This window comes from Antechinus flavipes, chromosome 2 (assembly GCF_016432865.1).
Source record: "Antechinus flavipes isolate AdamAnt ecotype Samford, QLD, Australia chromosome 2, AdamAnt_v2, whole genome shotgun sequence".
Lineage (NCBI taxonomy): Eukaryota > Metazoa > Chordata > Mammalia > Dasyuromorphia > Dasyuridae > Antechinus > Antechinus flavipes.
Window position 1 is genome coordinate 186398721 of NC_067399.1, and position 16248 is coordinate 186414968.

The window sequence follows — 16248 nt, forward strand, 5'->3', positions numbered from 1 at the left end:
TTTTTAATAAATATTGATTGATTGATTGATTGATTACTGTCTTTCCTGATTAGAACGAAAGCTCCTTGAGGCAGTTCTTCCTTTTTGATTGAATTTGCATCCCTAATATATAGCACAGTGCCTGGCATATAAGAGGTATTTAACAAATGCTTGTTGACTATTAATTAACCACTAAATAAATATGTGTTCTTCATCAGTGAATGAAGATTCCCTGCATAATTTCCTTTTTTGTTCACTTTCTCTTTAAGATAAAAATGGTGGTTCTTCTAATGATATTAACTTTTAAATATACATAGTACAACTTATTCCATCTTATTCTAGGAGGGGACTTTCTAGGAGGGGAGAGAGGAGCAACAAAGGAGAATATTTTGGGTTATGTAAAAACAAAAAGTATCAATAAAATTTATTTTAAAAAATCTCATGGTCTTTTGTACTTAATTCAGCTAAAGATTCGTTCATTTATTCATCTACTCATTCATTCAACAGTCATTTGTTACACACCTATTGTGCGCAAAGAAGCACTGTTACAGACAGAATAAACAAACAAAAACATATTAGCTAGATATTAATTATAATCTTTCTCAGTCTTTCAAATCCAATGAAAGAAAGTTTTTCCAATTCAACTAACTCACAGTCACTTTTCAGTATACACACTTTTCCTATTTTGTTCTTAATATCTAGAGAAAGAAGTGGCAGTTGAATGGACTACGAAGTCCCTTCAAACTCTCAGATTCTGTGCTTTTCTTGCTTTGCTAATTATTCCTTCAAAGTATTTTACTGCTTAACTCTAAAACTTTGTATTTGGGAAGGGTCAACCAAGCCTTTTTATTTGACAATGTGTAATCTTCAACTGGTGGTCACAGCAATGGTGCTATCTTAATTAACTATCAATCTATCATAAAAGAGTTGGACTAGATGGCCTAAAATGTTCTCTCCAGCTCTAGATTAATGAACAATGATCAACAATTATTCAGAGCCAACTATAAGAAGGCACATTGCCATCCCCTATATAGTTTACTTGAGAAAATTCCATTTACAGCGCTCCATTACAGAAAATGATTCAAGCAATAACTCTAGAAGTTCAATTCAGAAAGCATATTGTAATTATTAACGAAAATCCTGGGGTTAAAACTCCTTCAACATTTCAGCATCAGGAAGACAAGATAGTTTTCAACAGAATTGGAAACTGTGGCTTTATTCTAAGAAATAAACTTGAAACAAGACTTCTGTTGGAATCTGGAAATTTCCTTCACAGCAGGCCTCATTATATTATATTCTTCCCAAAGAAAGATTGATAAAAGCCAATTAAAATATGGTCTTCCAAGGCTTTAGTTAGGCAGATTTTGAAAGAATTACAAATCCTGATCATTCTGTAGCACTGCATAGTTAAGTGGAGCTTCATATCAACTCTCAGTGGTTTAATGGAACAAAATGAGAATCCAATGATAAGGTGAATTCACACCTCTCAAATTAAAATTAAAATATCATTACTGGATTTGTTTTGCCACTTGATTTGAATGTTTAAATACTTTTAATGCTAATAATACTTGTTTGTGCATATGAAGTGGAGAATATAGCCCTTAGGATTTTTTTTTTTTTTAATCTTGTGAGGGTTTTTTTTTTTTTAAATCTGAATTACTGCATCTTAAAAGATTTTGTAAATCTGCTCCTGCTGCTAGAGTTTCATGATGGAAAAATGAATAAACATTCATTGCACTGATAAATTAGGTTATTTAAAATTCTATCTTAAATAGAATTTTGGAATTTTCAATTTCTTTTCTAAAAATTCTCTAAGTGGAACACAAAGCCAACTCCAAAATGCTGACAATTTATTGGCAAAATAGAAAATTAAAATAAAGTGATTTCCACACCTTCTTGTCTCAGTTCAACTGTGAATACCTGGAAATGTGAATTTTGCTGTTATTTTTATAGGGACTGAAAAGGAAAAGTTATAATAACCATCTTAAACTTTGGGTTCTTGTTCACAGTTAATGCCATTTTATTCTCTTCTCCAAGATGTATAGATATAATCTACTATGCTTCCTATAGCAATGCCTTCCTTTACTTCCCCTGCTTATACCGTAGATTAGGTTTTATTCATCATGCAGTTTTATTAGTTCATGGTGTCTAAAGAGGTATAATGGAAATGACTGTTTACTTAAAATCTGGAGACATGAATTTGATTTTAGGCAAATCACTCACCCCGTTAAGACTTAGTTGCTCTATCTAGAAATATTCCTTTCATCATAAAGCTATAAGGAAAGCATTTCATAAACCTCAAAATATTCACTACAAAAAATTATAAGCCATTCTTTTCAAAAGAAGAAACAAAGGATGATTACAAGAAGGCTAGTGCTGGGAAGTAGAAATGATAACTTAATCCATGACTTTTGGCAATTTATTTCAACATTCTGAGCCTCAGTTTCCTCAACTGTGAAATTTAATTCTTCACTAGGTCTTTTTATGTTCTAAATTTTATGAACTTTAGATTTATAAATATTTAACCATATCATGGTACTTAGAAAAACAATAACAAGATGATACTAAATAACATTGAAAATAAATAATGAATCTAATAGATCCAGATTGTGAACTTTTAAGAATTGGGGGAATTTTCCAACCTTTTTTGTAGGTAAGTTTCTTTAATTTCCACCATATCCCAATTTGATGGTGTTCACTAGATGGAAAAGGTTATTCTAGTGTTCCTTATTCATTCTCAAATCTGGTCAATTTTTGAAACTTTTCCTTTCTACTTTTATCTAAAGGCTCATTTATTTATTTATTTATTTTTCCTTGTTTTGTGCCTCTTTCTCTCAGGATATAGTGAAATGACTAGGTATTAACATGATAAACAAATTTATTACTTTAATATCACCCCAAACTAGATTATCCAAATCTATATCTTCACCCCCAAACTCTATTCCTGTGTATCTAACTATTGACTGAACATCTTCCCCTAATCCCTCTGGCTTCTCATATTAACTTGTGCAAAATGGAACTTATTTTCCCCTCTCCCCAAACTTGACCATTCTCAAATTCTCTCTTTCTCCTTCTCAGTTACCCAGATTCAAACCTGCAAAATCATCTTTTGATTCTTGCCTCTCTGCCATTTCATTTCCAAGTCCTATTGTTTCTTTCTTTGTTGTGTCTCTCACATCCACCTCCTTCTCCCTTCTTTTTCAACTATTTTTTCTTTTTCCTTAGACATTTAAAATAACTTCCTAATTGGTTATCATGCCTCTTTATCTCCTTTCTGAAATATGTCCCATTCTACTAACCAAATGATCTTATTAACATATATGTATGTATACACACACACACACACACACACACACACACACACACACACATATATATTTAAAATCACATTGCTACTCAAAAAACTGCAGTGGTTTCCAGTTATCAGCTGAATAGGATAGAAACTCCTAGGTCTGGAATTCAATGTTCTCATTAACATGGTTCTTACCTAACTTTACAGGTTTATTTCACTTCTTTTTATCTTCATGGTTCAATGTCCTGGCCAAAGTAGTCTACGTTCTTTTCCTCCTTATTTTGTCATGTCTTATCTATAGTCTTTGCTCATTCCACTGCCCCCATCCCTGCCTGGGCATACCAAATAGCTGATAGTATAATGGCTACAGTGTTAGAGGTTAGGAGTCAGGAAGATCTGCCTTCAAATCTGTCCTTAGATGTTTCTTGGGTGTGTGACTGTGGGCAAATCATTTAATCTGTCTTTGCCTCATTTCCTTAACTGTAAAATGAGGATGAAAATAGCATCTATCTCACAGCATGATTGCAAAGATCAAATTAGATATAGATAGTATTTGTAAAATGTGCTTATGAGTGACTGATACATAGTAGGTACTATATAAATGCTTATTCCCTTCCTCTTTGCTTCCCCTTATGTCTCAAATACACTACTTCTATACTTGTCAGTTTTTTGTTGTTGAAGTCCTTCCTTTTTTTCAAATCCAGATGAGTTTCTTCCATTAAGCCTTCTTCGATCACCCCAGGTGAAAGTCGAATCTTTCTCTTCAAATTTCTTGTAATACTGCCTGGATCTCTTATTTGAACTTAATATGAGCTATCCTTGAATCATTGTGTGTGTGTACTTGCTGTTCATGCTAGTCAGTAAATTTTAAGTTATTTTAGAGCACAAATTTCATCATATCTTTTATTATATACACAATGTCTTTTCATAGGTAAGTACATACCCCATGCTTGTAAAAATTCTGCTATTTAAATTATATGTGGGGAAATAAATGTATAATGCTATTAATGACTTTTAATCACTATCAATTCTCAGACTGTCCAAGTTCATAGAGGTTTCAGCAAGGTGTACTAGAAAGAATTTTGGATTTGGAGTCAAAAGACCTGGGTTGAAGTTTCAGTTATGATATTTACTATCAGTAAATTTAGATAAATCACTTTACTCTTTTTCACCTCAGCTTCTTCATGTGAAATGAGAAGCATATTCTGAAGGAATGTATGATGAAGTAGATGTTGAAGTAGATAGCTTCCTTAGTCTTTTCTGACTTTAAGCATTTTTGATTTTACATTACAGATTTCTTGTCAGAGAAATCTTTTATAAATCACTATGAATTTGAAGAACTTCCAAATGAGTGTGGCCATGATGGTAAAAGGTTTCAAAATCATGTTGTATGAGGATCATTTGAAGCTATTTCAAAAAGAATTTGAAGAAGAAATGTTAGTAGGTTACATGATTTTTTTCAAACATTTAAAGTAATTACTTGGGAGAAGATTAGATGTGTTCAGTATGGTTCCAGTAGTAAGAAGTAGAAATAATGGATGAAAATTGCAAAGAGAAAAATTTAGGCTTTCTGTCAGCAAAGATTTCTTAACAATTATAGTTGTCCCAAAGTGGAATGGGTTACCTTGTAGATTCTGTTATCTCAAAGTGGATTCAGTAGGCATCTTCAAAGGAAGGTTGAACTACTAATTGTTGAAGATATTGTAGAGCATATTCTTGATCAAGTGTGGGTTGGACTGGATATCTTTTAAGGTCCTTACTAAGTGAAGTAATGTATGTAAAGATCTTTACCAATTTTAAAGCTCTATGTAATTGTCATCTATTATTATTCCAACTCTCCCATTTGGTGATTCTATGATAAATGTAAACTCTTACCCTAAGTAATGTGTGAGTTTGCATTCATTGCATGTATATATCCTAGTTTAGAAATGGAATTCTAACGTGAGCCCTGAAGGATAAGCTAGGAATTCAAAGTTTATTGTGTATAAACTATAAAGTAGATATGAAACAATTAGAAAAATAAGGAATTGCCTCAATCAATAGGTTACACAGTAATGAATCAGTAGTTCTCTAAAAGTTTGTAGAAGACATCCTTCCTTCCCCAACTGTCCTGTCTTTTACAAAACACTTGCATTGTGTCTGAGAGCACAGAAATGTCATTGTTATATGATAAGGGAGATGATGATTACACTTACATTGGATCCAATGAGAATAAATTCTGATTAATTATACTTGGTAGGGCAAGTAAGTAGTGCTGGAGTCAAGAAGACCTGAATTCAAATTCAGCCTCAGACATTTATTAGCTTTATGACCCTGGGCAAGTCACTTCACTCTGTTAGCCTTAGCTGCTTCATCTATAAAGCTTCTTTTTGAAAAAGGAAATGGAAACCATTTTAATTTCTTTGCCAAGGAAACCCCAAATGGGGTCACAGAGTCAGTCATACATGACTGAACATGTAGCAAATAAGCATTTATATGAAGCTCTGAGGTTTGCAAATCCCTTGACTTGTATTCTTTCTCTTGAAAAGTGCATTAGTGAGGGGCAAGCTAAGTGATATATGAAATCTGAAAGGATTTTTACCAGCCACACATGGAAAAGCCACTTTGAAATTTAAAAATGTATTAATAGGGTCATTAATTTAAATTCAGAAAATGAGGCAACCGCAACTGATAATATGCAAGGACATCTGAATCTTCAAAACAGCCTGTACTGGTTTGTGGGGCATACTGTCAAGCCAAAACAGAAATTTAGTCATCTCCATTTAAGCAACAGTCAAAGTAATGATAATCTTCAGAAAGACAGATTCATTTTAAGTTTTGGAAATTTTAATTAATTTAAATAATAAATAAATAAATAAAATAAAATAAATAAAAATTTATTTATGAATCTATAAGCTGCTAAAAGATAATGTTTTACAAAGTCTTGGTGATGCAGAAAAAAAACCTATATTAAAACTGAAGTTAGTTAAGCATTATGATTTGTTGTCATTTTTCAATTGAGTCCATCTCTTTATAATGCTCTTAGGGATTTTCTTGGCAATTATTTACAAATGAGGAAACTGAGGCAACGAGGAATGAGTGATTTGCTCAGCATCACAGAGCTAGTAAATACTGGAAGCCAGATTTGAACTCAGGTCTTTCTGACTCCAGGTCAGGCACCCATTTAGCTGCCTAAATGTTAGCTAAATGTTGCCATTATGTTATTAATTGTGTACTAAAACTGATGATGTAGGGGTCTTATTCTGTGCTACATGGAAAACTTCATAAAGAAAAAAGTTTTAGTCAAACTTTGTGTCTCCCCCCCAACTTTTTGCTGTTTTTTGTGTTAACTGGGGGAAGATAGAAATTTTATCGATTATATGTATTTCTTAATTCAACTTAAGAGTTTACTTGTTTTTCCCTCCCAAGAAAATGTTCCATGAAGGAACAAAGGGAAGGACACAATCATGACAAATATACAGACAAAGTATTGTTTGGGTTTCATGTTTGTACTTCATACCCAGACAAAGCTTCTCAGGTAAAGACTCTACTACTTTTATATTTTGGTGTAAATGAAACATAGATAATATTGTTCCCAAACCGGCAAACTTTTGTCTCAGGAAAAAAAAAAAAAGAAAATAATACTATTTTTCCACACCAGAAAGTACAAGCTAAATATCTGGAAAGATGTACTTGTAATGTTGAAGAAATATTTTTTAAAAAATGAAATTTCTGCTGTGAGGAAAAATCTTTCTACATGGTGATCTGAATTTTTAATTCTTTTTCATGATTAAAAACCATATAAAACAGATATTTTTAGAAAAAATGACATTGAAATTGTTCACTAAGATATCCTTTTAATAAAATTATAATAAGAGCAAAAATGACTATTTTCAAAAAGAAAGCTTTACATAGCATGTTATTTATTGATTTCAGTCATTATTTTATGGAAGAGATGGAAAAGTGGACAGTTTTTCATCAGAAGGAAGTTCTAGAACAAGGATGAACTGTTTTAGAAAAAAGGAAGTAGAATTTTCAAGCCTTACGTTTGGTGATCTCCAAGCGGTCTCTGTCCAATGGACTTTAACAACGCCTCTGGTCGGACTGCTACTTTTGGTGATGTTTTCGGGCTAGAGTCAGATTCTCCGCTCTCTTCATCTCCCATGGCTTTAATATAACTTCCACTTCTCATCCTCCTGCAGGGTATCTCTTCATCTTTCCCGCCAGTGGGGTACCCTCCCCATTCATCTTGAGGCACCTGGGATATAGCACAGATACACAACATATGTGAATCTTGTTATTTATACAGGGGCTTTCCCCACCCTGGTTTTTTTCTTTTAAGAAATTCTGTCTTTTGAAGACAGGCCTTTGTGGTCATTTAAGACTTAAAAATCAAGACATATAGCAAGGGCTCATCTTAGCTTTTTGATTTTCCCATCCTTAAACAAAACTGAAAACCAAATAAAGTTGAAATGAGAATTGTTTACTGTGTATTAAGTACAAACCAACCAATCATTCGATTTTGAGACTTGTGCTGTGTTAATGGCTATATACAGATGGATGAGTGAATTGCATACCTGGAGAGTAAAATTATATATCTAGGGATCTGAATCAAACTGTATATACCAATTTTCTAAGAAACACAACATTCCTTTACCCTTTAAAGAAAAGGAGAACCAGAACTCTTTGAGAGCAGGATTTTTTTTTTTTTTTTTTTTTTTTGCCTTCCTTTATATCTGTACCAGGTCCCTGAAATGTAAACTTTTAACACATGCTTATTGATTTGTTTTTGTTTTAATATAATATGTTATCAACTAAGACCCCATTCCTGCTCTTATTAAATGTTTGTCTGGTATTCCTCAACTTAGAGTGCTAACTTAAATATGACAATAAAATATTTTAAAATCTTAATATTTGTTAGGGCAATGAAAAATTCCATATTCCCTATGCTAAAACAAACAAGCTAAAAAATTGGAAATAAGTTTAACAACAGAATTGTTGTATTTGTTTGCTTGCTTTCCCTATAGCCCAAAACTCCACCTCTCCATCCCCCATCCCAAACAGTGCCTGCAGCTCTGGGTATATATTTCATCTTGTGTAGGTTCATTAACTTTGAACAAGCATCTGGCAGGCCTTGGTAAAGTTGACTATATGGTCAAATTCACATTTCTAAAAGCCAAAAACATCAAGCAAAAAGTGAGGTTTTATTTTGGAAAACAGCATAACATTTGCTGGATTTGTTATGCACCAGTCCCAAGTAATCATGTTAAGTGATGTGGTCAAAAAACAATACCTTGTGTTGTGAATATAGGAAAAAACCTCATCTCTGGGAATAGCCATTCCCAATTTCCTATTTCATGGAAGAAATTAAGAATTGCATATTTTAAATGTTTTCAATAAATACATTTCTCCCATTATATACATTTTTTAGTACATTTATTGACTTTATTTATCTTCATGAAAACTAGGCTTAGAATTAAAAAAAAAAAAACTGGGTTCAAATCCCAACTCAGTCACTTGATAGTAATACAATCCTGGACACATAACATAACCTCAGTTTCATTATCAATAAAATAGGAAAAATGTCAATTAATACAGGTTGTTATGAGGCTCTTCCCCATGGACCAACCACAAAAATGCCTGGCTTGTCACTAATTGGACACTAGGAAAGAACAATCTCGGTCAGAAACACACTGTCTCCTGCTCATGCTTAGCACATACAGGGATCCTATATTTTTTCTCGTACATAGGTCCTCTTTATATTGGCTTGTTGTGGCTAGGACCAAAATCTAGAAGTTCACTTGCCTTTATAATGCAATCTCCTTTTAAATCTGCTTAAACTAATTTGCCCCAAATTTACATATTTCTACCAATTTTACTATTTATTTTTGAACCCTACCCCTGCCTGAACAAAATTTCCTTCTTTACCTCAGCTGTCCTCCCTCTTTGATGTTCTACTGTATATCTGCTTGTCCTCTAGAACACCTGCTCCAGAATTACCATTTTTTCTTTCATTTTATACCACTTCCTTTTTTGACTCTTTCCATTATTTGATATTCTATAAGACCTAGTTCCCTGGCTCCCATTCAGTGATGACATTGAATCTCTGGCTTTCCTTTCTAGATCTATTTTCTCACTCATAACTCAATTTCATTGGTAAAGGTAGGAGAATCAAAAAACTCTTTGTTCCTCTTGGGTACTTCTAGACTCTTCTTCTCTTGATACCATTCAGTAACCTTTCCTCTTTTAAGGTTTATGCAATCCAAATTTGTCACCCAATCCAGATTCTCATAGCTGTTATCCACTCACTTCCACGATATTTTCTTCCTTAATTAATTCAATATCTGTTTACCTCTCCCTTCTAACTCTTCTCATTCTAGGAAGCCTCAAGACATATGTTGATGTTCCCTCAAATACCCTCCCTTTCCATATTCCTCCTCAGCTATATGTAGGGATCATAGTATTCCTCACTTCTTTCCCAGGCCATAAGTCTCCACAGGCTACACTCTTCTCCCTTCCCAAATTCAAATTCTTGTTCTTCTTGTTCTCCTTCTCCTCCTCTTTTCCTCAGGACTGGTGCTCTATGCACTATGCTACCTAACTCAACCAAAGTCAATTCTACATTATTCTCTGTCCTCTAATACGATACTTCTATTTGTACACTATTGAATGTAAGTAGAAGAAATCGTGAAACCATGCTGATAGGCTCTGCTACAAATTCATTTTAGTTAATAGCAATTGGACCATCAGTGAATCAAGGCAAACCCACTACTCCTCTCTAAGTCCCTTTCCCACTTAGTAAGAGGCTATTCCAAATATTCTCTTTTTCCTGTGTCTTCTATACTTATGTATACTTCCATCTTTTCAAGTAAGGATTTTGTACATATGTCACAAAAATAAAATAAAATGAAGCCATTAGCTAAGAGTGACCTTCCTCCTCCTACATCTCTCTAATATTATTTCCAACTATTTCATCTTTCACTAAAATTTCTGATCATGTGGTGGCCCTTCTGCATGCCAAGGTCATTTTCTTTCCAGAATCTTTTGATTCTATCCCTCCCATCTTCTCCTACAGACTGCTTTCATCATTATCCTCACTTTCACATCTTTAATCTTTCCCTATCTATCACCTTTCTTGCTTCCTACAAACACATCCAAGTTTCCTTCATTCTTAAAAAATTCCTCATTGATCCTTTCATGCCTGCCAGTTATGCCCCTAATCTTTCCAGTTCTTCTCAGTTATACTTCTTGAAAAAAACTTTTAACACTCAATACCTTTAATTCCTTTCTTTCAATCTCTTTTAAACTCTTTGCAATCTGGATTCCAACTCATCATTTAACTTAAACTGCTCTTTCAAAGTTACTAGTAATCTCCGAATTGTCAAACTGAATGCCTTTTTTCCCTCTGTAGTTTTGATCCATCCAAAAACCTGGATGGGTTTTGCCTTTTTGGATTTTTACACCTCTTTCTTGGGTTTCCTACTTGTGTGCTCATTTTCAGGATCCTTTCCTTGATCTGCATCTACACTTACTAACTGTAGGCATTCCCCCAAGGCTCTGTCTTAGTCTTCTTATCTTTTCTCCTTATATACTCACATTTAGTGATCTCAACTCCTATGAGTTCAATAATCACTGTTAAGCAGCTTATTCTTACATGTTTATTTAACCCTACTATCTCAATTGTACTCCATTCCCTATATTATTACCTGCTTTTTGGACATTTCAAAGTAGATGTCCTCAAAGAACCTCAAATTAAATATGTCCATATAGAATTTACTTATCCCCAAATCCATTTTTTTTCCCTAAACTTTCCTATTACTCTTGAGGGAATAACTCTTTTCTGTTACCCAGGTATACAATCTTAGTGTAAACGTCAATTCCTCTCTCTCAATCACCATAAATATCCAATCAGTCAACAAATCCTGTTTCTTTTTAAGTATGTTCACTTCTATTCACACATCTGCAACTCTAGTTTAGAATCTTTTGGCCTGTCGTATTAGCTTTCTGTCTTAAATCCTCTCTTCTCATCCACTTTTCACTCAACTGCCAAAATAATTTCTTAAGCATAGATTTGACCAAATAACACACCTTTCCACTCAACAAATTTCAAAGGCTTTCTATTACCTCTAAGATTAATTATAGACTCCTCTGCTTGGCACATAAAGCTCACTTGTTTGGCTTGTTCCAATCTTTTCAATCTTTATTCTTCTCTAAGGCTCTATTCCTGACTCTCCCTGTGTTTTGTTATAGTGCCCCAGAAACCTCTCCACTCTGAAATTCTGGATTTCATACATTCAGGCCCCAGTGGTCTCGCCCCCTGATTGGCCAGTTCCTCCTAAAACCTCCATTTTAAGAAGGAGACCCAGGTCAGATTTATCTTTCATACCTCTTCAGGATACCTTCCTGACTCAGACTTTGGATTTTTCTATAATGCCTTTTACCAGATGCCTTAATTTTTTTTTCCCTTCTTGGCTTCAGTTCCTTTTTATGTGTTTTCTTGACCCATTAAAATACAAACTACTTAAAAGCTGGAGTTTTCTTTCTGCTTGTATTTATATTCCTTGCTTTTATCCTAGTGCCTGGCAAATAGTAAGTGCTTAGTAAATGTTTGATTTAACTTAATTTGGTTTACTTTATACCCTTCCACATATTTTAAGATCTAGCCATGCTGACCTATTTGCTGTTCATGAATACAGCAGCTCACCTTTCTGTCTTTCTATTGTCTGTCCTTTATGATGTCTCCTCTGAACTCCTACTCCTAGAATACCTGGGTTTCTTTAAGACTTAACTAAATTACTATTTCATGTAGGAGAGCTTGTCTCATTCCCCCAACTACTGGTGCCTTACTCTATAAGGTTACCTTCTACCTAATCTGTACTTGTCTCATATTTGTTGATTAATTTATGTTTTTCCCCCTGCAACAGAATGTAAACTCCTTGAGAACAACTGCTTTTTCTTTATTTTTGTATTCCTGATAGTTAGCATAGTGCATGGTATATTGTAAGTGTTTAATAGATATGTCCTGATTTATTAGAATACAGGGAAATTACTTTGCATATCTTAAAAGCACTAGTTAAATGTGAGTTATTATTTACAAGTACTGAATTTTCTCATTCTGAGAGACTTCTCTCACCCAAATAGATCTCTAAACCTTCTTTGATTTAATAAACAAGGTCTCAAGAGTGTTCTGAGACATGTTAAGTGATTGCCTAGTATCATACAGGGAATAATATCAGAGGTGGGAAATGATTAAAACATCTTTATAATACCAAGCCCAGCACTCTTTCCACTACTCCAGGTTGACTTTTCATATTGTCAGCTGAAAAAAAGATGCTATAAACACTCTTCTAATCTTCTTTTTCTATGTTCTAGTTAGTTAAACTCATGAGACATGTTAGGACCTTGTATTAAAAGCCCTTTTCATTTATTTTTCTAAAAAGGACATGACTACAATATCAAGAGGAGATGTAATTCACTGCTTTTAGAATAAAATTTCAAGACAGGAAGAACAGAGAAAGTAAATAGGGAAAGGATTTTTTTTTTTTTTAAGTACATTGGAAAGAGCACCTGGAGAAGACTTACATTAAATCCCGTCTCTGGTACTACTTGTATCTTTTAAGGAAAGTCACTTAATTTCTCTGAATCTCAAGTTTCTTATCTGTAAAATGAAAGCTTTGGGCTAGATGCTCTCTGTGGTCCCTTCTAGCTCCAGATCTATGACATTATAACAGGAGTTTTATTATTAGCTTTATTTATATTTACTGTCCTTGAAGTCTGGAGGTAACTATGTAACTTGAGCCAATTTACTGTACCTGTTGGGGTCTCAGTTTTTTCATTTGCAAAATAAGCATTAATAAGTATCATCCCACTCACATGGTCTTAGAGTAATCACTTAACTCCTTTGAGTTTCATCTTCCTCATCTATGTAATGAGATAATAGAACATCATTATATTCTATTATTAATGTTATTATTGTAGTTAATGTAGCATTGTTAACACTAGCCAAACACTATAATGCATCAAATTTCTGGGGTTGTGATGATCAAATATTATAACATATCTAAAAGTCAAAAAAATAAATCTAAAAGTAAACCATGAAGTGCCACATAAATGTCATTTCATTATAATCTCATTATAATCTTACAGAATTATTTCGAAGACCAAAATTTTAGAAGGTATGCTAATAATATAGTTAGTGTCCAGAGAAGGGGGACAGTGAGGGTAAAGGATTTTGAGTTCCTGACATATTGGCACTTTTAAAGGGGGCAAGTACTTTAGCCCAGAAGAGAGAGCCTGGTTAGGAAAGGGGAAGGTGGTAGCTATGTGCAAATGTCCAAAGGGTTATAATGCCGAAGAGGGATTTGCTTTACTTTGACTCCAGAAAGCAGGACTAAGAGCCAAAGGTGAAAGTCACAATTAAACAATTAACAAGTATTTATTGAGCACTTATTCTGAGCTGGGCACTATTGCAAACTATAAATAAAAACAGACACATCTTTGGAAGCAAAATCCTTCCAATAACTGGAACCATCCACAAGTAAAACAGGATTCTTTGGGAAATGGTGACCTCCTCTTCATTGGAGATTTACATATTAAAAACAGGATGAGGGGATTTTTTTTTTTGTGGGGAGGGTGTCTGGACTAAATAGGTTCTTACAAATGAAATTCTGTGAACTTTAAAAAATGATTTTGCAAACCATAAAATAATATAGAAAAGACATCTTTCCTGATTCTCTTTAAAGGAAAGTACCTTTCAGTTGATGACTGTCTCATTCTTTCCTCTTCTTTTGTCTATCCACCTCAGTGACTGTGAGGTTTTTGAAAGCAGGGATTATTTTATGCCTTTATTTATATTTCTTAGACTTAACAGAACCCCTGGCACATAGTAAGCACTTACAATGTTTGTTGTCTAATTGTCCGACTATTATTATTTTTAAAAGAGGATAATATATGAAAGTCCCTTATAAACCATAAAACAATGTATTCAGTTCAGCTACTATTATGTTATAGGGATATGAGAAGAACTGGGTGAAATTTATGTGTATAAAAGCATTAGGAATACTACAGAGTATTCTACAAATATAAAGTGGTATTATTATTAGCTTTCTTATAAAATGATGGTGTTAGATCAGGTGATATTTAAAGTTCCTTTTAAGTCTAACAGTCTCTAATTAATGTAATGGTGATCATTGGAGGAAAATATGTTAAAAAATGATTATTTAGAATTATAGGAGGAAAAAGCCTCAATTAATATCAGTTTATATTGGATGAATGAGAAATATAATCTTATAATTAAAACATATACTCTCCTCCCCTGAAAAAAAAACAAAACAAAAAACCCTCCAAATCCAACCCAAACCTTCCATCTGATCAGATATGTAAAATGTAGTGTAGTTTGTCAAAGATAATGTCTTGTGGTCAGTGAGTACTGGTCTCTGTGTGACTGTGTGACTCTGAACATATCATTGAAATTATCAGTACCCTCAGGCCACATTCTAAGACTAACAAATTAGTCTTTGACCTGTCTTGGTTGATAGTATTTGCTCACTGGGAGGTTTCCATAACAATGAAATCATATGATCAGTAAAATCATTTCATATATACATACACAAACAAATATATATGTATATATACTTACAAATACATGCATGTGTATTTATATTTATATGTGTGTGTCTCTAGAAGAAAAGATACATATATCTTCAAAAATGATTAAATAACATTCAGTACTGATCTGAATCTTATCAGCATTTCTTTCTAGTCTCTAAATTGGAAAAGAGTCTGAAGCATTTGGAATGGGCATAAATGTGAGTGATAAATCTACTCAAAAAAGAAATGAATCCAAAAAGTTTTTATTTATTACTAAAAGGTTAAAGGGGTCACATCCCAAAGAATATAAAATTAAGAAGTAATCTAATGATAGTCTTCAAATATGTGAAAGTTCATTTAAAAGAAGGTAGTCAGGTTTTGCAAATGACTGACCTCAGTTTCTCTTACTACCAATTTCCTTGTAATAGGCATAACATATTTTGGTTAATACTTGAAAGGATGAAATTGATGAATTACTCTCACAGATCTCAAACAAAAAGTATGATTCTTAATTTTTATGAGATCCTGGCTCTGGAAAGATCTGGACTCTGACTTTTAAGGTCCTATCCAACTTAGAAGATTTTTGAATTCTGTGATTGGATGGATGGATTTTACTAAAGGATTTTTTGGGGACTTACTCATTTTCACAAATAAGTAGGAATTTCCTACTGTGTGTAAAGTACTCTTATGTACTCTGAAAGACATAAGAGTTAGATAAAATATGTCTTCTCTTGCTTTAAGCTCATAGTCTTACTAAAGAAATCAAACACAAACAAAAATAACTGCAATATTAATGTAACCAATTTATATGATTAGAGTTATTAAAGAATCAACATCTTTATGAGTTGATAATGGTCAGTGTCTGAGGCTGGATTTGAAGTCAGGTTTTCCTGACTTGAGGCCCAGCTCTCTATCCACTTAGACATTTCCCTGCTTCTTTATATACATAGTGAATATTTTATGATATTTATAGGACTTACAATTTTTTATTTTATTTTATTTCCACAATAACCCTAGCAGCTTGGTCCTATTATTATCCCCATTTTTCAGATGAGAAAACTAAGGTACATAGACATTAAATAACATTAACTAGATTTTAACTCAGGTCTTCCTGACTCCAAGCCCACCATAAACTAGGTAGCTAGGACTACCTTGCTGCCACATAGATTTCTATTTCCTATCTTTCCCATTAGAATTTGAGTTAAGCCATGCAAGTCACTTAATTTCTGCTTGCCTTAGTTTCCTCATCTGTGAAGAAAGTACTATATAAATATGAATTATTATTACTATAATATTTGGGGGGATACTTCAGGAAACATCTCTTTCTTTGTAATGAAATAGTATTACTGACAATGTCTTAGATTGTGCCAGAATATCAAAATTTGTATTCCAAAACAGGTGATTTTAGA

General features: G+C 33.3%; 1 protein-coding gene across 1 annotated transcript in view; it reads right to left on the reverse strand.

The window, feature by feature from the left end:
- Positions 1-16248, reverse strand: part of DLGAP2 (DLG associated protein 2) — a 1170371-nt gene that overhangs the window by 142701 nt on the left and 1011422 nt on the right. Inside the window, exon 6 of the mRNA XM_051976005.1 lies at positions 7297-7508. Coding sequence (XP_051831965.1) covers positions 7297-7508 — 212 coding nt within the window. The remainder of the gene's footprint in view (positions 1-7296; positions 7509-16248) is intronic.